Here is a 21875-nt window from a genome sequence, read left to right as displayed (position 1 = left end):
GGCTTCACTTGCCTGAAACAATATTGTCACCTCTTTTTTGTGCAAACTACGTGGTTACAAATCATCCCACTTTTTTTATTTAAATAAAGGCGTAAAATAAAGTATCCTGACAAGGAAAAAGAAAAAAGAGTGAGTAATTGTAGCCTACTGTTAAACTTAGGTGTAGTTTTGCGGTTGTCCTGCAGGTGATTCTGTAGCGATGTGTTTAGCACTCTCCGAATATTTTAATTTAGATGATGGGTTTTCAATCTTTTAGATGCCATGCATGGACCCTCAAATATGATCATCCTGGTGCGACTCAAGGGCCCCTCATACTAATATGTAAAAGGCAGCTATATATTTTCATGTGTAAAAACCAAATTTATACTGTGAACATGAATATTATATATATGTGAAACAGTGAAAAATATTTAGTTTGTTTTGTTACATTTGTAACATTCTTTCTACTTACAATATACGTGTGCTGTACTGTTATTTATTTTGTGTATTTTTTATTTTAATCAATGTTTTATTTATTTTATCCAATTTATTTATTCATATATATATATATATATTAAAAAAATTTTCACTATGCTTTTCAACAGACTCCCTAGCACTCCAATTTGGCCCCATGGGGGTCCCCGGACCCAAGTTTGAAAATCTCTGCTTTAGAGCACTCTTAGATCTATGTGAATTTAAAGGTCTTCTCAAGTTACAATGCTTTTTGGGAAAGAGCATCATTCTAATAGGCTTTTTGTCTCTCCATTTAGGCTTACAATGCTTTTGGGAAACACAACCCTGCACAATGACACAGGCTCTTGCATGGATTAAACCTTATTAAAAAGCCTGAATCTAGGGTAATTCACGCAACACCTAAAAAAGTGTCTTAATAATCAGGTAGCCTCAAATGGTTGCACAAAATATTACAAGCATTTAAATGACAATCAACTACTTTCAATACCCTGATAATTAAATGGAAGTGTATATACCTACTGGTTCATAATAAATCAATAGATTTTATTTTTGTATAAAACAACTACCCGGATTGATCAATGATTTTTATGAATCAAGAATACATAATAGTACATATAAAGTTAAAATATAAATACTTAAAATATCTGAATTAATAATCACATCAAATAACAAACAAAATCGTGCATTTTAATGCATTTTCTTTTTATTGAAATAATATGTTACAGATATGATCATCGCCACTTTTCACTTTTAAAAAAAAAGTAAAACATCCATACTAGTGTTTCAGTAAAGAAAGTATTGCACATGATCACACTGGCTGATAGCTTTAAATCCTTTCCAGCAAGGTCTCGGAGTAACCAGGGGAATAATACCTGTGAAAGAAAGGAAGATCAGTGGAACACCAAAAACCATACAGAATATTCAATCTAAGGGTTTACAGCATTATAAAAGCATGTTTAGTGTAAAAACATTTTATCATGGTGCTGTTTATAATTCGCATAAATATTCATGAACCTGACAATCTCCTCAGGGTAGCAGCTGTTGATTGCATTGATATATTCCTGAATTGCAGAACCAGGTTCTGCTTTGATCTCCTGCACTTTCTTCAGACCACCGCTGGTAACTAGCAAGCGCCGTGCTTTACTGTCATGAGGAAGAACCTTTAAGATGGGGAGGAAATCGAAAAGCTCCTTAAACAGTTCTCAATGTCATTAACAAATGCAGCTTTCAGAAAATGTGTTAATGAAAACAGTAAGTTCCCGCTACCTTACTGAACTGGCAGATGACATGTTTAAGAATGTTGCTAGGAGCTTCATAGAGAAGAGGCTCCAGTGCTGGTAGATAAGTGCACTTTTGAAGGATGCTCTTTAATGCCTTCTTGGCCTATATTTTGAGTATGTGAACAAAGCAAAGAAGAGGCAAGAGTTACTAAAAAATGAATGATATTGGTAAAAATTAATAAAACAAATTCACAAAAGTTCCTCTACAGTTACTAATGGACCATTGGTCACCTTGACCTGCAGGTCTTCAGAACTTTCAGTGTCCAAATAGAGTTTTAGGAGTTTAGGGAACACGTTGGCCACAGCAACAGCTCGTGCATGTTCGGGGGTGTGTCGGCCAATCTGGCCAAACGCCCAAGCTGTGGCTGCTTTGAGGTGGTCGTCTTGCTCCTCTTCCAGACAGATAGACAACTGTGGCACTCCCTACAGGAGTGGAGAATCAAATGTGATCATAATCAGTATTATGAGAGAAATCCACTAATATTCAAAAGTTTATGATCGGTGAAGATGAAAGAAGTCTCTTATGTTCACCAAGCATTTATTTGATCAAAAATACAGTGAAACATTAATATTGTGAAATATTAGTGCAATTTAAAATAACGGATTTCTATTTTAATATATTTTAAAATGTAATTTATTCATGGGATGGCAAAGCTGTATTTTCAGCATCATTACTCCAGTTTTCAGTGCCACATGATCATTCAGAAATCATTCTAATATGCTAATTTGCTGCTCAAGAAACAATTCTACTTATTATGACAGTAACATGTTTGTGGAAACCATGAATTATTACTTGATGAATAGAAGATTCAAAAGAACAGCATCTACTTGAAATATATATTTTTGTAACAATGTAAAAGTCTTAACGGTCCCCTTTGATAAAAGTATTAATTTCTTTTTTCTTTTTAAAAATCTTACTGACCCCAAACTTTTGAACAGTATATGTAGTCAAATGTAAGTTTTACATGTAATCTTAAGGAAGGATGTTATAACAGACTTTAGATACAATAACAGCCGTGGCTAAGATCTCGGAGTGTGCAGCCACATAGCCCAGCATCATGATCCCAGGCAGGCGAACATTCCCTTTGGAGTCCCCGAGGTAGTCAATCACAGCTGCTACGCCCCCCATATTCACTATTATCTGAGACAGCTGAGTAGGAAACAAACAATGCACACAAGCAAACACACAAGTCAGTGTGACATAATGATAAATAATAAATAAATAATTAGAGCAGAAAAGCAAAACCGTTTTGGGCAGGTGAAAAAAAAGTGGTGATGCAATGACTATGCGGTGACCAATTGTCTGTTTCCTGTGTTGCACTGGTGATAAATAACAGACCCACATTCTCCAAGGTTTACAGACTAGCTGCCTCACACCATATTATTTAAACAGGGGGTGTCAAAGAGCTGACAAAGTAGAGATTCCAAAGTTACCCAAGCATCTTGAAATCATTTAGTGGGTATGTTATGTATGTGGTAGGTACTTCTGGGGTGTGTTTTGTGATTTCCCGAATAAGAGTGGCGACATTCTTCCGAACAAATTCATCAGGGTCCTTTAGGCAAACCAGCGCAGCGGGGAATATCTCGGCCTCCACCACCATCTCGGCTACGTCCACGGAATGCTTGGCGATTTGACTGAGAGCTGAAAAAACCTGCCTCTGTAAAGAGTAAAAATGTAATCTACTGTCAAATTAAATCATTAGGGCTTTTCACACTGTGCTTAACCCTGGGGTTGGCGTTGTTCTAAACCCCAGTTTTAACACCAGGTAGAGGAAAGTTACCCACTTGCAATTAGAAGCGGGGTTAACACTGCTTTTTAGGGATATAAAACCCTGCTCTGGAGCCGGGATAGCACCAGTTTAACCCTGCATTGCGGTGCCCAAGCATGTAAAGTGTTAAATTGTGATTGAATGTTTATGGCTAGATGGTTTGCAACAGACAACCAATCAGATGCATCATATTCACAAGCTTTTGATGATCATATAAACAGTGCGTGTTGTAAACAGTAGTTTCAGCATTTGAGGGGAAAATTGAGTTATTGTTGGTGTATAAACTGGAGTTAAGAAGAGTTATATTGAATTGATAGTCGGCAATGTATAATATGAGGTAGCACAACGCTAGTTATGTAAACAGGTTGTGTACCGACTCATCCAATCAATGTCACTGACACCACAAATATGCAATTAAGAACATTAACATATGGTTTAGGAATGTAAAGTGTGAACCATCAGTTTATAAATGCCCAGGATTAATTGTTAACCCCGGCTAAAACATGAGTAGTGTGAAATGCGAAACAAGATAAGGATTCTAGGATTCTGTTTTTCCTGGGTTAAGAATGACCCAGGGTTAACTATTTCAAGTGTAAAAAGCCCTATTGAGTCTGCATGTCATTGATTTCAATATCTGTACACTCTTAAAAAAATAAAGAACCTTTATTGGCATTAATGGTTCCATGAGGAACCTTTAACATCCATGGAACCTTTCAATTAGACAAAAGGTTCTGTATAGTGGAAAAAGGTTCTTTAGATTATTAAAATATTCTCCGGTCACACTCTAGATTAGGGTCCAATTCTCACTATTAACTAACTATTAACTATGACTTTTGCCTCAGTAAACTCCTAATTACTGCTTATTAATAGTTATAGGTAGTTGCTAAATTTAGGTATTGGGTGATATTAAGTGATGTAGAATATGGTCATGCAGAACAAGGCATTAGTATGTGCTTTATAAGTACTAAAACACAGCCAATATCCAAGTAATATGCATGCTAATAAGGAGCTTAACTAAAGTGTTACCTGTTCTTCACAATAAGATGGTTCTTTTAAAAAGATACTTTGAGGAACCCCAAATAGTTATTCTATGGCATTGCTGCGAACCCCCCCCCCTTTCAGAACCTTTATTTTTAAGAGTGTAGACCGTGTCACCTTTAATTTGGCATCTGGGTTTAGGATCATCTGGGCTAGGTGGGCGATTGCCCCTGTGTCCACCACGGTTTGAGCCAGCTCTGGGGAGTGCTTGGCTATGTCGCTCAAAGCGGAAGCAGCAACCCTCTTCAGGGCAATTTCAGGCTCTTGGATGCATAACACAAGCAGAGGCACCACTCCGGCATCAACCACTGCCTGAGACAGCTCTGCACACCAGGAGTGAAGATGAACAAAAAAAGGAACATTGACAAATTGTAAGAAATAAATATAAAAGCAAACCCTTTTGGAAGCTAACTCACGTGCATTGTGCCTGGCAATGTAGCTTATTGCCCACGCCGCAGCCTCTTTGACCCCAGGGTCAAACTCCTCCAAGGAGACCACAAGAGCGTCCAGTGCTCCACAGTCCACCACGGCCTGGGCCAGCTCAGGGGAGTGCTTAGCAACAGCCCGAAGAACGAATGCAGCTGCTTTCTTATAGAATCGCTGTGTCATTCATATCCCAGTAATCCAGAGGGAAAGGACAAAGCAATTGAACAATAAATACACTAGAATGTTCATGAATCACCAGCAAAACTGCCTTTAAAGGGATAGTTCACCCAAAAATGAAAATTCTGTCATAATTTACTCTCCCTCAAGTTGATCCAAACCTGTTAGAGTTTTTTTGTTCTGCTGAAAACAAAGAAAGATATTTTGAAGAATATCGGAAACCAAACAGTTGATGGGCACCATTGACTTTCATATTATGGGGGAAAAAAAACTATGGAAGTCAATGGTGCCTCACAACTGTTTGGTTACAAACATTCTTCAAAATATATTCTGAATGTTCTGATCCAATCTGACTTCTGACCTGAATCATAATCATACACTGTTCGTTCGTAGGCCAGAGGAGAACTGCCCCCCCCCGACTGAGCCTGGTTTCTCCTAAGGTTTTTTCTCCATTCTGTCACACCTGATGGAGTTTTGGTTGCTTACCACTGTCGCCTTTGGCTTTTGGCTTGCTTACTTGGGGACACATAATATATTTAACAATATTATTGATCTGGCTGCACTGACACCTTTATATATGAGAACTGAACTGAGCTGGACGATGACATCACTGTTTTCTCCAGAGCGGCTGTATAGATAAATGAACTACATTAATAATTTTTTACAACAAAAACGAACCATCACTGAACTTACTTCAGCTGGACTATGACACTATTTTCTTCTATCTACTGTAAAGCCGAAACAAACTTTGTTGCATTATTTTCCTGTTATCACTGTAAAGCTGCTTTGAAAAAATCTCTATTGTAAAAAGCACTATATAAATAAAGGGGACTTGACTTGACTTTGTGTTCAGCAGAAGAAAGACATTTATACAGGTTTGGAACAACTTGAGGGTGAGTAAATGATGACAGAATTTTCATTTCTTGGGTGAACTAGGCTATCCCTTTAACAAACAGTAAGTCCATATATCACATTCTATACGATTTAATTCGATAAAAAAGAACTTTGGTGGAGTGTATACTATACTCCTAATGAAGCCTCTCTCACAGTGTAACAGTAGTCTAACAGAAAGTTTTGGAGTAAAAGCTTTGGGTCACCACTTTTTCGTTTTTTTTTTTTTTTTTTTTTTTTTGCTGGGTTATTCTGGAATCTGGACAATGATCCGAGAGTTTGCCAGGAGTCAAACCAAGATGTGATCTGAGATCTGGAGTTGATGCACTACCATGCACTTTAGATTTTTATAATGAAACAATATGTAAATGTTTAGTACCTGTATTCCTGCTCACAGTCATGTTACTGTTCATATAATTTAAATAAAGAATGCAGACAAACTGCTTTTGCTTTGCCTTTATGCTTATCACAAGACATTTAAAAGCAAGTATTAAATGAGAATAGCGCAAAAAATATATTAATCCAACTGGAAATTGCACAAACATGGTTTGCCTGGCTGACATTGCCAAGTTTTTGCATTGTGCAAAAGCAAATTTAGTCATGAAAGTCTGACGCCTTAAGGCAAACCTATTTATTTCAATGAAAGCTGAACGGCTCAACTAAAGAAACTCACGTTTTGCTCAGCCAGGGAGTACACAAGCTGAGGAAGAATGTCTCCCTTTACTACAGCCTCAGCCAGGTCATCGTTATAGTTGGCAAGCCTTCCGAGAGCCAGGGCTGCTGTCTGCTGAATAGTTGGGACTGCATCCAAAAGGAGAGGCCTCAAAAGGGACATTACACCTAAGCCAGAGAGAGTGAGCACATTTGTGCAGGGGAGAAAACAGGAGTGGAAAGACACTTGAGAGCAGATGAGGGGAGGATATACTTTCAAAGGTTCAAATCATATAATAAAATATATCTATAAAATGATGAGCTACTGTATGCGTTCCTTATTAGTTAAAAATGTAACTTGTTAACTATTTTGTAAGATATTTCACCCAGAAACATTCATTGTACTGTGCAGTGTTTTGGTGAAACATATTGATTTAGATCCTTTTTCCCCCCATCAGTCCTGAGTGTGTTGTAAAGGTTTAAAATACTCTACATATTGTAGGTTAGGTCGTTGAGTTATACAGCCCATGTTATAATTCACCTTGAATGTCTTTAAGCTCACTTGTAATTAGTATTACCCAGGAAAATCATATTTTATCAGTTGAAAAATTATTTCCATTATAAGCAGATAAGTTATCATACCATTCTTCAAGCAGAAAATTTTTTTTTTTTTTTTTTTTTTTTTTTTACAAAATAAATATTTCAGACACTCACCAGCATTTTGAAGTGTTTCAGTATTGTGTGGTCTTGATGCAAGATCTGCTACAGTTTGCACAAATTGTGTTCTTGCCTTCTGGTACTGCTCAAACACTGCATAATAATAATAATAATTCATATTATTATAATAATCTCGTTTTACAACTTTGGGTTTGCTGATAGGGCAAATTACTAACAGTAGTTTAAGTTAAACATAGACCGGCATAATAAGACGAGTCAATGCCAAAAATGATGTCAACAAACTGCGAAAGTAAGAAACGTAAGTAACCCCAGTGGTTTTAATGATCTGAGTGCGTTTATCATTGCATTAACATTTTTAATCATCCTTCAACGGATCTGACTTCCTCACCTTGTAAAACCTGCCGTTGACTCATTGTTTTATCAGTATCCTAAATCGGAGCAAAAACGACAAAAAGCTGCGTGGATGCGACAAACTGTGCGTTTAAACTTCCATTAGGAAACAGCGTTTGTTGTGACTTTGAGAGCAGGCGTGCAACTGTTGTCTTGGCAACAAACCGGAAGTGATAGGCATCTCAATGTTCGTTCGGTGAGCTTGCTGTCAATGTTCTTCTAATGTTTCGAGCTGACATCTTTTCAAATCAGGATAAGTGCCGAATTCAGGTGATGTCCAGATGTAATAGCAGGTTAATTAATCCGTAATTAGTTTGGGGTATTAAACAGGATTCAAGAACGGTGTCAAATCGGGACAGAGCAGCTGCGAGGGCGAACAGCTGCCCTCACATTCGTGTCTAAGTTACACGGTTACCGCAGAGACAACTGCAGTCACAGGAGCAGTGATATTTAGTAATTACTAGTCTTCACATTCGCATTTTCGTTGAATAAGTTTTAGAATAGTAAATACACTACTGCCTGCTGGTTCGTGATTATATGTGGGGAAAAAAAAGAGTCTTTCGTCGAGCAGCTGAATACAAACTTTCCGTGCGTGCTTGTTCACTTAAAAGTTGTTTTTACGGTTGAATTATTTTCACTTTAATGAGGTGGTCATTTAAGCTGGTTACCAAATAGTTCATATTTTCCCGAATGCCTTTGATAATTGCTTGTTGTCGACTGTAGCTGTAGCCTATCTGCTGCATTTCACGCACTCTGTGCCATGGCTGCATTAAACAAAAAAATGTCCAACCCTTTTTAAGTACTGTACACATTGCGTAGCCTATTAGAAAATATTTTGTATATAGTTAGCCTATATAGGCCTAAAATAGTAAAAAATCTAAGCTTGTCATTTAGGTTGTTATCTGGACCATTAGTGGAGAAAGGCTATCTGCCTTTATGAAAAACCCTGACAAATCGGGCCTTTATACGCCAGCTCAAGGCTGAAGAGTTTATGCATTAACTTTAATGTAATTTCTGACACAGATATGCTCTCATAAAGCAATACTTAGATACTTTTGAATTTAAAATAACAATAACAATTATTATAAAATAATATTAATTTATTTTTTACGGGTTCACCATGACATCAGCCAAGGCAAGGCAAAGCGAGCATAGATGATTATAGCCTATTGAAGAAACTTTTTTTAAACAATGACAGCTTATTTGGAATGTCCACTTGGCTTTGCTCATGTCCACCTCTAAATTCACTCCTAACAAATAATTTCAGTCAACAACATCATTTGTAGGGATTTTTTAAAGGTGTTTTGATTTTTCGACTTCATCAATGTATAGCCTTGTTACGTCAAAAGTACAAGTTTTAGGGGTTACACTTTATTTTAAGGTGTCCGTGTTACAGTGTAATTATACATTTAAGTGCTGAGTAATAATAATTAAGATTGTACTTACTATAGGGTTGGCTGCATGTAATTAAACACCATTTATAGTAATTACTAGTAACTATGTATCGTGTGTGTGACAAAGACTGAAACATTTTTTTTTTACCTATGAAAAAAGTTGTAACTGTGGATTGGCCAAAATTAAAATTAAAAGCCATAATCCTGTTCCAAACGTTAACCTTGACAGAATTAAATCTCTTAGAAGTCCTAACATGCACGGAATAAGACCAGACCGACCAGATTATAACTGACCTGTCAACTAAAATATAAATCTGTAATAGATGAACCACATACCCCGTTAAAATAAATAGCTTTCATTACCTCAGTGTAAGTGCAAATAATTCAGTGCAAACTGTCGAGACAGTGTTTCCCTCACGTCACGGAGAGATTCACCGACAGACTTTCCGTTTCTAACGACTAGGTATGACTATAGGTAATGTATACACAGGCTATTATAAGCTGTTTAAGCCACAACTGGAGAAGTTTGTAGCACCTGCCTCTCAATACCTTCGTCACAATAGACTTTGAAACCGGTCAAATGGATTTAGTCATAAGTTTACCAGATGTATATCGCACGAGCATTTAATAGTGTTCATCATTTGCTCTATGCAAAAAAGAAATAAACGGCTGTTCTGTAGGCCTATTACAGCACCATTATCAACACTTTGATGGTTATTTCTTGAAGCTTATTGTCAACTTTAAAAGTTTAGCACCATAATAGGCCTAGGTACTTATTTTAATTAGAAATCCGAATACGTTTATTCGGATGTTAAAGTAATGCATGAATACTTTTGGTATTTGTAGATTTCTCTTTATCTATTTCAAAGCAGCATTAAAACACAAGGCGATGTGAAAGTGTAAAATGTTTATTTAGATGTTTTATACTGTGCAACAGTCACAATACAATAGCTGTCAATAGTCTACAATCGACCAATAAGACAATGAACACTGAAGACATCAAAATCTTGTCCAGAAGGAGAAGTTGGGGGTAGGCTATAACAGTGGCTGTTTGTCTAATGACAAATTCGTGTATGTAATAGCTTGAAAAGCAGTCTGAAAGATATGTGTGCATGCTTTACAAGACTTGAGCATGACCTCGAGACCAACCTGACGGCCCGAACCGGCACAGTGGAGCATATCGTACAATAACTGCAAAAAACTAAACTTGAAGAACTTCTAATAAAAATGATTAAGCCAAGTAGAACTTAAAAGTTTCATTTCTTTATCCCTTTGAACACGCAGTTCTAATATAGTCTTTTGTCATTTAAATTTGAACTATATAGGCTATATGCCTTTCTTTGATATATTAAAGGCAAGAATATAACAGGAATGTTCAGTAGCCTAACTACCCCAGAAAAGGCAAACTAAAATCAAAAGTAAATGTTTTTTTGTTTTTTAATCATGCTTTTAAAGAACATTATAATACACATGTAAAATACAAGCAACAGATAACGCAATTTGTTTAGGGAAAATGTAGACCAAGAGTAAAAATATATAAAAAGGTATAATTCAGTCATTTCTGCATTCTGAAAATGCCGCAACCGTCGCTCTGCGCTCCACTTTGCAAACAAATGGGCCTCTAACGTTCTCACACAAACTTAGAAAATCCAGCAATGTGTCGAAAGAAGCGCGTCATTTCCACTACGTTAAAGTTACAAGTATAATATACTGATAATAATGAGAAAAATAATGGCTCTACATGACACTACGTTGGCATGGAAATAGCTGGATTATGTCTGGCGTTGGCTTTATCGTGTAGTCCCTTCTCATCCCGACGATGTGGAAGATCCGTTCAGCGCTGTCTTTCGCACTTTGTTGCCAAAACTGAACTGTCGATTTGGGCTTGTCATCGTCGTGCCGTTAATAGGGTTGGAAACATGGCTGAAATGAGGCTGAGAAGGCTGAACCAGTGTGCTTGGACTCGGTAGTGGTGATGATGTGGATGGGACTCCAGCGGGACTGCTGGCCTTGTCGCTGGCTGAGTCGCTTTCAGAGCGGTTTGTGCTGTTCACGCCATCTTGCGGGTGGGTAATCTTCATTTTTTTACAGCTGGGCCGCACGCGGTATTTCAGAGGCAGTGGTCCATTCTATGTAATGTGCGAGAATAACAGAAGGCATTTAACGGCGGATGCTGAGCAACCAAAACCAAAACCATTCTTAAGATATTTTAAGATACATAAATTACGTTTATGTAAAGTTTGTAAAGTCACAGTAAGTACTAGATTTAACACTAAAAAAATATTTGAGAACTTACTCTTCTCCATGTGTAGATGTAGGCAATGTCCATTAATGTGTAATAATCCTTCAAAGGCTCATCCTCATACATAACTTCAATCTATTAGAACAATAGTATTAAAAACAAGCACCAAAATCACACTGCAATGGATGCAAAATCAGAAAATGATAACAAATAACATCTTAATACCCTCTTTATTCGAAATGCAATGAAACACTGGACTGCATTACTGTAATATCTGTGACAAACTACTAAGGATTAAAAAAAGCCAGAAACTCTTTTGCAAATTAAACTCCATCCACAATGACATTGATCACATTACCTGGAAAGTAGGAGGTATATCCATTTTGCTTCTCAGAAATTTCCTCAAATGCATCACAGTCATGGCAGCAGGGCATTGTAAGTATCTTTTATTATTAACCTGTTTTTAACACAAATACTTTATTCAGATAAGCTTTATTGGTGCAATCACCATTATCACAGTAAAAAAGAAAGAAAAAAAACTTTGCAACTTCAAAAACGTTTACATTTTTTAATAAGAATCAATACTCCAGATCTTAATTACCTCTTCATTTTGCCTCTCATCTGTGCAGCCTTGCTGTTGGGCCCTAAACAATAAATCATATAATTGTTTAAAAAAAAACACACAAAAAGTGCTAAATTATAACTTGTCAAAAAAAATTTCATGGGAAAATTTTTTTTGCAAATATCTTTATCATTTAGTTAACACTATAGCAGAAAGGCTACTTCAAAAATAAAGGCTATGTTACACACTTTTACAACTTTTATAACAGAATACACTGACAATAAAAAAATAAAAAAACATACCTTTGATCAAAAAACTCAATTGACAAACTGATTATCTCATCATCTGTGATGATTCGCTTGTCTTCGTCAGCAACTTCCCCTCGATCCTCATTTGATCCATTTGCAGCTTTGAAATAAAATGAAAGAAGAATAGTGGCTTTAATTTAAACAAATGTCAACAATTAGACCACACAGCTGTACGACACTGTTCAAACAGTTACCTGAACAGTTCAACAAACTTGTTTTCAATACTTACCATCAACAGACGGATGTTCAGCATAAAAATCTCTTCTACGCTTCATTTCATCTGCACAGAAAACAACATTTCATGTTTCCTTGTTACAGTGTAATTATACAATTAAGTACTGATGAAATTAATTAACAACATGTACTATAGGGTTAGGGTTTGGTTAAGGGTTAGTTGCATGTAATTATGCATAATTTATTACCGTAAGTATATGTTACACATGCAACAAGGACACTGACATTTCCAGATCAAGCATGTGTGACTAAATACAAACAATAATTACAATCTTATACAGTGACTGACTTACTTTTGAAAAGACCAGGAACCAACTTGTATACAATGTCCTGTAGAGTTTTGTCAGACCTGAGGGAGGAAGGGTAGATGTTGATCAGGTAAAGGTCAGGTATTTTTTATTGCAATTTAGACAGTCCTGTTGCGACCGACTCAAATGTTATTTCTTAATTATTAAAAGGCATCCACAATAAAAAAAAAGAATATGCTAAATAAATACATCATTTCAGATAAAAAAAAAAACAGAATGGTGATTATGCTCTCAAATCAGTATTAATTATTACTATTACTAAGTGGAAAGATGGAACAGACAGTGTGATTTTAAAGGTTACCGAATATTGAGAAGTGGCTTCGTTTTGTGGACCTGCACATCACATATGGGACAGTATTTACTGGTTTCCAGGTACCGGACAATGCACATTTTACAAACTAAGGATCAGAGAAATATCACAGGATTAGACACAACAACATATCTAGATATGTTGCATGATATTCAAATATAACCATAGAAAATAGTGCAGTACATCTCATACTTACATGAGTGCAAGCATTCTATGATTGTTGTTGCATCTATGAAATATCCACCACATAAGACACACATCAAATGGGGATTGAGTTCTGTAATCTTGATCCTTGTTGTACGATGCATCGTCATGGGATGGAAAAGAGCCTGCAAGGACATCAAAATAAGATGAACAAAGGTTTGCAGCTAAGCAAAAGCAAGAATGAAAATTATGACTAGGCTACTCAATCAGCTGAGAGGCTAACATTTTTGTTTTTGTGGACTGTTGCGTATACATATGCAGATAACGGAATTGGGGCAATTAACCATTAAAAATGTTAGGTCATCTCCTAAACATGGGTCTTTGGTGCAGTAAAACCGCACAATTGCGATGTAAAGCGATCGTTAAATCGCTGCAAAGTCAGATTCATCAAACACGACATGACAGTTCACTGCACACCGGCTATAACGCATCCGTCATGAGATTCTACGTAAATTAACTTTACGTGACGAACACTACTTACGGTTTCTATAGCAACTAAAGCTGCGTTACATGGCAACGTACCAAGCAGCTGAAATGGAACATTCCGCGTAGAAAATGAAAGCACTGAACGCGCCAATTTTGATTTAAAACCGAAATCTCACCCATTAAATAAAGCCTATATGAAATAGTGTGCATGTTATGCGATAACGGCCTTCCAAAAATACAGTTTATCTTAAGACCTCGCATGAAGAGCTGAAATAAAAGAATGAACAGCTTTAACCGATGATGCTGACCTCCGTTTTGCCTTGACAGTCTCTCCCTCCTGCACTAATCTTGCAATCGCCCATTGCCCATGAATGCACCTTGCATTAAACTAATAAGATACCCGTTTGACATAATGACTATCGTCATACGTTGCTATAGCCTACTGTTCATTAATCCTGTTTTTGAAACACATTATTACGTCGGGGCATTCACTGATAGCCGAAGACAAGTGCTATAAAGTATAGAGAGTTCACATCAATGAGAAACGATCAGAGTAGCCTAAGCAAGAACTTTAAACAGAACACATAATGATGAACGTGAAACTTCTCAAACTCGTGCTGGATGAAGCATCCCAAAGTGCATATAGCTAAGCTAATTCTTATAGAATGCGTTTTGAAGGTTAATTGGGCAATGTTTAGCCTCCGTGCTGTAATATAATCGTACATTGTTATGTGCCAGTGACAAATCAAGCCATCGGACTAGCCTACACAAAACTGCTCGAGAACTATAAGCAACCGACATAGTGATGTTACTCCATACGAGAGGATATCAATACATGTCCGTAAGACAGCTTTCAAACCAAGATCGGTCTACAGAGGATTTTTTTTTTTTGATTTTTTTTTTTAATGTTGACCTGTGCCCTTTCTTTTTAAATAAATAAAAGCCTTCATGTGCTAACATTTATTTAGTGAAACATCCACCAGTCAAACAAAAACGATACAAGAGTTCTTGTTCTTAGTGCAAGCGTTTCGGTTGGTTATAAAAAACAAAACCACAAACATTCTGAGCGCTGAGAAGCATTGGTGATGGTGGTGATACATAGCCTGAATAAGTAACTGTCAAAAGGAGGAAACGACCCTTATACATGAATTGTACGTGAGAAAGTGCAGAGTTTACAAAGACCTGTAAATGATGACAGACCGGGTTAAAGTAATCAATATTCTAACACGTAACTTATAGATTTAGCTCTGACATTCACAACTTCAGGGAGTCAGGGAAGTTAGTCTAGGCTAGCCTATATGCAAAATTATTTACCAAGTCTTAAGGGAAAAGCTGCCGCTTCTAAATCAAGAAGTGCGCAAGTTAATCATATTTAAAAAACACATTCTGAAACAACCCGCCGACAAAGTCCAATATTAAAATATATTTTTCTTCTTGACATGACAACACAAAGCACAACAAGGCTTCCGCAGAGAATATAAAGGGATAACTAGCCTAATTCTTGAGCTTTAATATTTTTTTTAAATCTAAATGGTAGAGTAGGCTATAGTAGCCTAGACAAATGTGCTTTGTCAAAGTCCAACAAACTGATATAAGATCCATACAAACCTTGTGTAAGCCAGGCTATCTAAAGCAGCATTCTTCGGTTAAGTTGGATAAATGAAAGAAACCTCTAAAAACATTTGAAATACGTTAAATATGTAGCCTACCTGAGTTCATAAATATGTTGTTTTATCAGCCACATATCTTCCGTGTAGTGAATGATTGCTGTCAACCACTGAAAGCTTTGTCTTTTGCATCCGACAACAGGACAAGTTTAGGTTACCATGTAAATTTAAGTTAAGAAAACACACAAATAGGTACAATTCAGCAAAATAACAAGTTTGCCCGGTCGTAAACATAATACAGATCGCATATCTATAAAATTAGATAACTGCTCAATGTGACAACAATCGGAAAATCCTTTAGAATTCAGCCTCACATGAACAGACGACCCGTCTATACCCGATTTCTCGTGCACATCAGGATTCATTAATAACTAAACCATTCCATTTAAGCCAGAAACACCAAGCAAACATGATGATGGCAATAACTGATAACCCTACAACAAAATGAGAATCATTCGCGCAGACAGGACACAATATTATTAGAGAAATTAACTCAAATCTATAACCACGCGGAGAGACGGAGACAATGTTGCGGACGCGAGGCTGTCAGTTCCCGCATCCACTCTAACACACGTCTCCATTTTACACTCACAAAACACAGATGCATTTTGAGTACACAGTCTGAAATTTGACATTGGTAAGGGAAGATATCGAAGAACACATACCTTACTGAGCTGGAGTGAATAGTCGAGCCTGGAGGTGGTTAGACAATGAAAGTTAGAAGTCGTTCAGTAGAAAATGAATACGAGCCAAGCGGCCATCTTGAAAAGGGCTGCAGACGCTGTCAATTGCAATAAGAGAACGGTGGAGCAGGGCGCATTTCAATAATAAAAATAATAAAAAAATAGAAAAGGTCCGGTTGTCGATGTGTGTGCCGTGCTCGGTTCCAGATCTTGAAAGCGGTCTTGTATTTAGACCTCCGCTAGTAAAACGGCCAGGCTGATGTGCGTTTTCTCTAGGCTAGCTCCTTCAGTCTTCTCTTTGAAAAATGCTGCGCTGATGGTTCAGTGGAAACTGACACCGTCCCCAAAATGGCTTGTAGTTCGACCGCCCCGTGCATCACGTGATCTAATTCCTTAAGGGTGGCCTGGGAATATGTGTCGGTGTATTCAGCGCTGCTCGCGTTCAGCAAATAACAAAGAATTGCGTTTCAAAGTCTGTTTGACTGGTCCGGCTCGTTAGGTTTACACATCAGCCGGATAGGTTCTTGTAGGTCAGCTTTGAATCGTTTGCTACTTTTGTCTGCAAAATGATCTCTCTCCGTCAACAGCTTTGGAGACTGTGATTCATAACGGAGGCAAGATCAACTTACCATAAAACCCGAGTCACATATATAATCTATTCATAGACAAAGATGGTTAAACTAAATAGCGCAAATGTGTTGAGAAAGCAATTCATATATTAGCCTATCACATGTTAAAACATTTTGTAGCCAACCTAACCCGATAACCCGTTTCTGAATTAATTCATGGTGGTGAATGTGATGCAGATGCAAAGTAGTAGCCTACGAAATCCACTTATGGTCGGGGGTCCCCTAGAAAATAAGTGTTATTTTTGCTTCTACAAACTCAATGTTATAGCCTATCGCACAGTAACAAACATCCCGCATATTAGGATTGAATTATCCTATAAAAACCCGGTCCTCAACCTAAACAATTTATAGTCAATATAATGCGTTATTTTTAGCAGTTGCCTATTAGTAACGGGATCCAGGTCAGACACTTGCGACAAATGTCGATTTCTTCGTAAACATGCGTTTATCGAGAAAGACAGCCGACTGAGCTCTACACATAATTACACAAAGGCAGGTTTACTTATATCAACGTATTTTTATTGTGGATTTTAGGAAGAAAAAAGTTACAGCATATAGGCCTATTCGATTTATGCGAGAAGAATTCATCAAGAAAGAAACTGGAGCGCTGCGTCCTGAAAGAAAGACACTTTGCCTCGTTAAACCTCGGCATCCAAAAGACATTCAGGAATCCAGGAATCAAGACTGGGATGCCCTCTCGAGACTTTTTGCTGCGTCCTTCATTTTTCCGACCAAATCCTAAACAGTTCAAACAATCCAGATTATCCACCAGCAAATGCACGGACATGTTAGGTTACAATGATTTATTTCATAGGTTATATGCCTATATCTGAGCTCAACATAAAATGAATGCGATAATGCAAGTCGTGTATCTGTCATGCTGTTGTCTTCTTAGTGCCAGATCACTCTTTCATTTAAAGATGATCAGTTGGTTGACATCGTAAACTTCTCAAACTCTTTGTAGGCTAACAATAAACCTACAAAATCCTCTGAAATACAGTTTTATAAAAGTAACCACACATGGATTAACACTCTCAAATTAGAAAACAGTTTAGTTTTGACAGTGTGTGAATGATATGTGGACTGCTTTTTTATTGAACATACAGCAAAGTCAATCAGTCAATCGTGATTACAGATTAAAACAGTTTCGTCATACATTTATTTTCACGCAGTGGCAACCTTTTTGGCTTCGGTCCGCTAAACTTGTTGGTCAACAGCTTAAAGATATTTGTTAAGTGATGTGACGATGATTGAGTGCATGAGAATTTTATGACTTGATCTTTCGACAATTCACCTTTGTGTCACCCCTACGACAAACACAGGCATCTGTGTAATGACTAAGATAATAAAATTGGCTTTTCCAGATGCAGAAACCCAACGCTGACATTATAGAAAATAATCAGGTAGGCCTACAGCTTTACCATGAATTAACGGGTTATAGCCTATCAATTAACTGTCAAAAATAATTATACAGAAATGTTAAATAATTTATTGCAATTTATCGTCTGTATGTTTCTTTAGACCAGGAATTCTTGTAAAATGAGGAAGGCACACAAAATGCAACACTGTAGGATAAAGTAGGTTCTATGCTAAAAACAGATCTTGATGTTAATGACATAACATGCAGACATGGCTCAAATATTGCCTACTAAAAGCAACCCAGACCTTTAGAAAATCAACGATCTAGGCTGAAGTAAATCATGTCATGTTTACTTGTTTTTAATTATTTATTAATTAATTTAGGATAAAACAAACTAATTATGCAAATCGTTTAAAATAAATACCTGAAGTTGCTCCATGGTGCAACTAAAATTAATTTCCGAAGAAGCTCCACCCCTCTGCAAGAGTAACCAGAGTTTATTCAAAGTGAAGAAAAAAAACATTTACTGGACATAGCTATTGCATGTATGTATCTGAAATTACATACCTCGGTGTTCAAAGAAATCAGGTATGACGGCTGATTGACTTTATGTAAATGACTATTCTGCCGAGAGAAACAATGATTATGAGATATAGGCTATAGGCTACTGTCAACGCTGACTAACTTAAAGAAACAACGTACCTTTATACAATACTCAAGACGCCATGCAGCATCAGTTATATGGGGAGGACATGTATCAATGCTGAGGAACAATAAAGACATTTTTAAAAAATAAAATAAAATAAAAAACCGCTTATGGCTGCGGTCATATTTAGAGTTACATAGATTTTGCATGATTCATAACACTCTGCGAATCGTAAGATACTCAATATGGTTATGTGACGAACATAAAGGAGTATAATTTCCAATAAATAAATGCGTGTAATAGGTAGCAGATGCCTTTTACAATAAAATATTTAGGCTATTTCTCACCTTGACAACAAATATTCCAAATTTGTTTTGTTTTTCTAAAAGAAAAGAAACATTTATTTTACTGCAATGCAACTGCACTTTAATAGCATTTAGATGAGCATTTTGATACAAAACATTACCTGGAGTGAAGTATACAATAAGTCCACTCTTTCGATCTGGAACCTGGCGTCTTCAAGACACGAGCTAAAAGAGCACACGATATATTCAGAATGAAAAAGTGAAAAAAGTAAAAATAGAGAAAGAAAAAAGAAAAGAAAAAGAAGTGCTGAACAGTTTCTCTTATCTTCAGAAGACCATTTCGGAACATGTTACCTAATTGTTGATTTATCTGCATTTTGCTTTACTCCTTCCAGAATGAAGGTCGTTGTCGCAGCATGACAGTGTTTCAGGGTAGTCTGATCGATGTGCTTCAATTCTGGGTGACCTGCGATACATGAAAAATTGCTCTCAAGAAAAGCTGTTGTAGCTACGTGCGTGAGAGAGAGAGAGGAGGGGGAGAGAGAGGGAGAGATGTAGGCTAGCCTTGCGTTGTTTGGAACTGAACCAGTTATGCTAACAATGCTTGTGGCGATACAAATGTACAATTATTTGTCATAGCAATTAATCACATAGAATATGGGCTACAAACTGAGAGAGAGAGAGAGTAAGCGGAAAAAAGGACACGAAAAATATGCTTAGCGGGTAGCTAGCGCAGATGAGATAGCCTAACTTCACTTATTTACTTAGACGAAAGACAATGCAGGCCACTAAGCATGCGTTTGACCATAATCAAGTAAATGTTCATGACTCCTTATACATTCATTCAGTTCTTAAAGAAAAAGAATGCAGTGTTGGTAATCACACCATATAGCAGCTAATACGGCTAAGCAGAGGGATCATTGATGCACTGGACTTAGAACAATAGGCACACCGCGAGCACGGATGACGATCACAGTCTGTCAGTCCTTATGGGCTAGACGACACATAATATGCCAATCCTTAGAAAATAACATCAGAAAAAGACAGCGCAGCGCGACTTCCTTCTTGTGTAGCAAGAACCGGAAGTAATGCAGCACAAAGAAAAACCTCAACCATCTTACCTAGAACACTTTCGCATTGAGGCGAGACCAGACTGTCGAATACGAGCTCTGTGAATATCGTAAATGATTTCAGGTCGAACACATTTGGATCGGCCACGTTTTGAAGCCCTTTCATCACTGATTCCGACAACTCCATTTTGAGCTGCAGATAGCCTTGGTCACATGAGCGCGTCACGTCAGCTGATCTCAGGACTTGAATTGTCGGAGAACAGAGGCGCAACGCGTGCATTACTCGCTGTTTACATTATTTCAATGTTATTTCCATATAACCAGGATAAAAAAATAAATAAAAAAAAATCCTCACATAATGACTGACAACATCTCTGGCGAGATCTCTTCTATTTCCACTACTGCCTGTCCTGTCTTTATAGGATAAAACACTCGCCTGTAACCTTTGTCAATCTGGATACATGTGCAAGCAGCCTATTTCTTCTGCTGCATAACCTTTTATATTTCAAATTATATTAGAATGATTCGTGTGGACTCGTGGAGGTTGGATTATTGAATGCCTAGGCTACCCTTCTGACGTCTTAACCGCTGCTTCCATGAATCAACAAATGAAATAGCCTACCACTTTTACCTACACACCTTGCAGTTTGTTAAGCGAGTTTGTTATATATATATTCTGTAGCTGTGTCCACCCGACAAACTCAATTCGGATGAGCGACAGTAGCGCTGTTAATCAGTTGCCGAAGTCACGTTTGGAAGATAACCTTGGTTAGCTACTGCAAGAGCTCTTTTATTACAAATTAAATGTTATGTTGTTTTGAGCCAAACTTTAGAACTTTACATAAATAGGCTACTACATCATGGAAACAGCCTACAATAGGCTACGTTCAAATAAATCTACAATTTCCCAAAACGCAATATAACAACCGAAATTTTAATTTAGCCTTTACATTTTTTTTTAATGATAGCCTATACGCGTTTACAGCTATTACGCCGATTTTCTTTGTCGTAACCATTTCTGTTCTATTACCTAATCATTAGCCTATTAGAGCCTAAAGGTTTTTCACTAATGGCTAAAAAGTTATTGACGTCACATATTCTTCAGAACACTGGTTTCTGCGTTCTTTAGAACACAAATAACTCATATTTCTCGTATGACATTCGGTAAGATCTAATTGAGTCTAATTGGAATTTAATTGGCTAATTACAAATCAGCTTATCAAAGTTATTTTCTACAAGCGACCATCAGCACTGAATCGATAAAACCTTAGTTCGTAGCCTATAGCCTATAAAATGTACACTTTATCATATCATAGATGTTTAGAAATTTAAGAAACTATAGTACAAAATATTTTACCATGTATAGCTACTGTAAACACAATTATTTTGTCTCTTTGCGTTCAAGATTTATGAAGAAATGGTCCAATTTTATAAAATAGATAATGCAATTAGATAGGTCCGAAACACGTCGTAATAGCCTTTACTTTTCAGTTTAGAGAAAAGGTCTGCATAAATTGTCTGCACAAATCTGTGACAATTAACTTCTGCCAATTTATTTTGTAGGCTATTGATATTGTGACATAACGAGATTTTTTAATACAATTAGGCTAATCTTAAACTTTGCTCTTCTTTTCTTGGTTTTTGGTTATTGTCAGATAGCTGCTGTCGAAACTTTCAGTCGAAGATCATTGTGATGGTCAGTAAAAATTGATTCATTAATTAAACAATTATTTTGGAACTAATTTAGTCTTAGGCCTATATCAAATTTCCTATA

General features: G+C 36.9%; 2 protein-coding genes across 2 annotated transcripts; both read right to left on the bottom strand.

Annotated features, from left to right (window-relative positions):
- Positions 1 to 1209: 1209 nt before the first annotated feature.
- On the bottom strand, positions 1210 to 7908 carry spag6 (sperm associated antigen 6). Its single transcript, XM_082185008.1, has 11 exons — positions 7752 to 7908; positions 7400 to 7495; positions 6708 to 6874; positions 4957 to 5140; positions 4658 to 4863; positions 3218 to 3391; positions 2731 to 2883; positions 1965 to 2156; positions 1720 to 1836; positions 1468 to 1613; positions 1210 to 1325 (listed from the first exon to the last, which is right to left on the bottom strand). Exons 1-11 carry the CDS (start codon positions 7774 to 7776, stop codon positions 1280 to 1282), a joined length of 1506 nt encoding a protein of 501 aa, XP_082041134.1. The 5' UTR covers positions 7777 to 7908; the 3' UTR covers positions 1210 to 1279.
- A 2131-nt stretch (positions 7909 to 10039) lies between these two features.
- LOC309508811 (polycomb complex protein BMI-1-A) lies at positions 10040 to 20338 on the bottom strand. Its single transcript, XM_082183281.1, has 18 exons — positions 20153 to 20338; positions 19386 to 19497; positions 19193 to 19256; positions 19074 to 19108; positions 18783 to 18843; positions 18648 to 18704; positions 18505 to 18558; positions 17406 to 17458; positions 16074 to 16101; positions 13308 to 13440; positions 13103 to 13199; positions 12787 to 12842; positions 12489 to 12539; positions 12254 to 12359; positions 11991 to 12033; positions 11748 to 11846; positions 11444 to 11524; positions 10040 to 11276 (listed from the first exon to the last, which is right to left on the bottom strand). Exons 1-18 carry the CDS (start codon positions 20286 to 20288, stop codon positions 10956 to 10958), a joined length of 1587 nt encoding a protein of 528 aa, XP_082039407.1. The 5' UTR covers positions 20289 to 20338; the 3' UTR covers positions 10040 to 10955.
- Positions 20339 to 21875: the final 1537 nt, after the last annotated feature.

Source organism: Leuciscus leuciscus (assembly GCF_965113295.1).
Source record: "Leuciscus leuciscus genome assembly, chromosome: 11".
Lineage (NCBI taxonomy): Eukaryota > Metazoa > Chordata > Actinopteri > Cypriniformes > Leuciscidae > Leuciscus > Leuciscus leuciscus.
This window is presented reverse-complemented; position numbering and strand designations above follow the sequence as displayed.

Bases quoted from the DNA above. Each gene is read 5' to 3' on its own strand.
- spag6 (XM_082185008.1), bottom strand. From the start codon at position 7,776: ATGAGTCAACGGCAGGTTTTACAAG. The intron at 2,157-2,730 runs GTCTGTTATAAC...CCACTCCTGTAG, and splicing joins CGGCTGTTATTGTATCTAAA to GGAGTGCCACAGTTGTCTAT. The intron at 1,614-1,719 runs GTAGCGGGAACT...CCCATCTTAAAG, and splicing joins TCATCTGCCAGTTCAGTAAG to GTTCTTCCTCATGACAGTAA.
- LOC309508811 (XM_082183281.1), bottom strand. From the start codon at position 20,288: ATGGAGTTGTCGGAATCAGTGATGAAAGGGCTTCAAAACGTGGCCGAT. The intron at 18,705-18,782 runs GTACGTTGTTTC...TTCTCTCGGCAG, and splicing joins GTCTTGAGTATTGTATAAAG to AATAGTCATTTACATAAAGT. The intron at 11,847-11,990 runs GTAATTAAGATC...TGTTAAAAACAG, and splicing joins ATGAGAGGCAAAATGAAGAG to GTTAATAATAAAAGATACTT.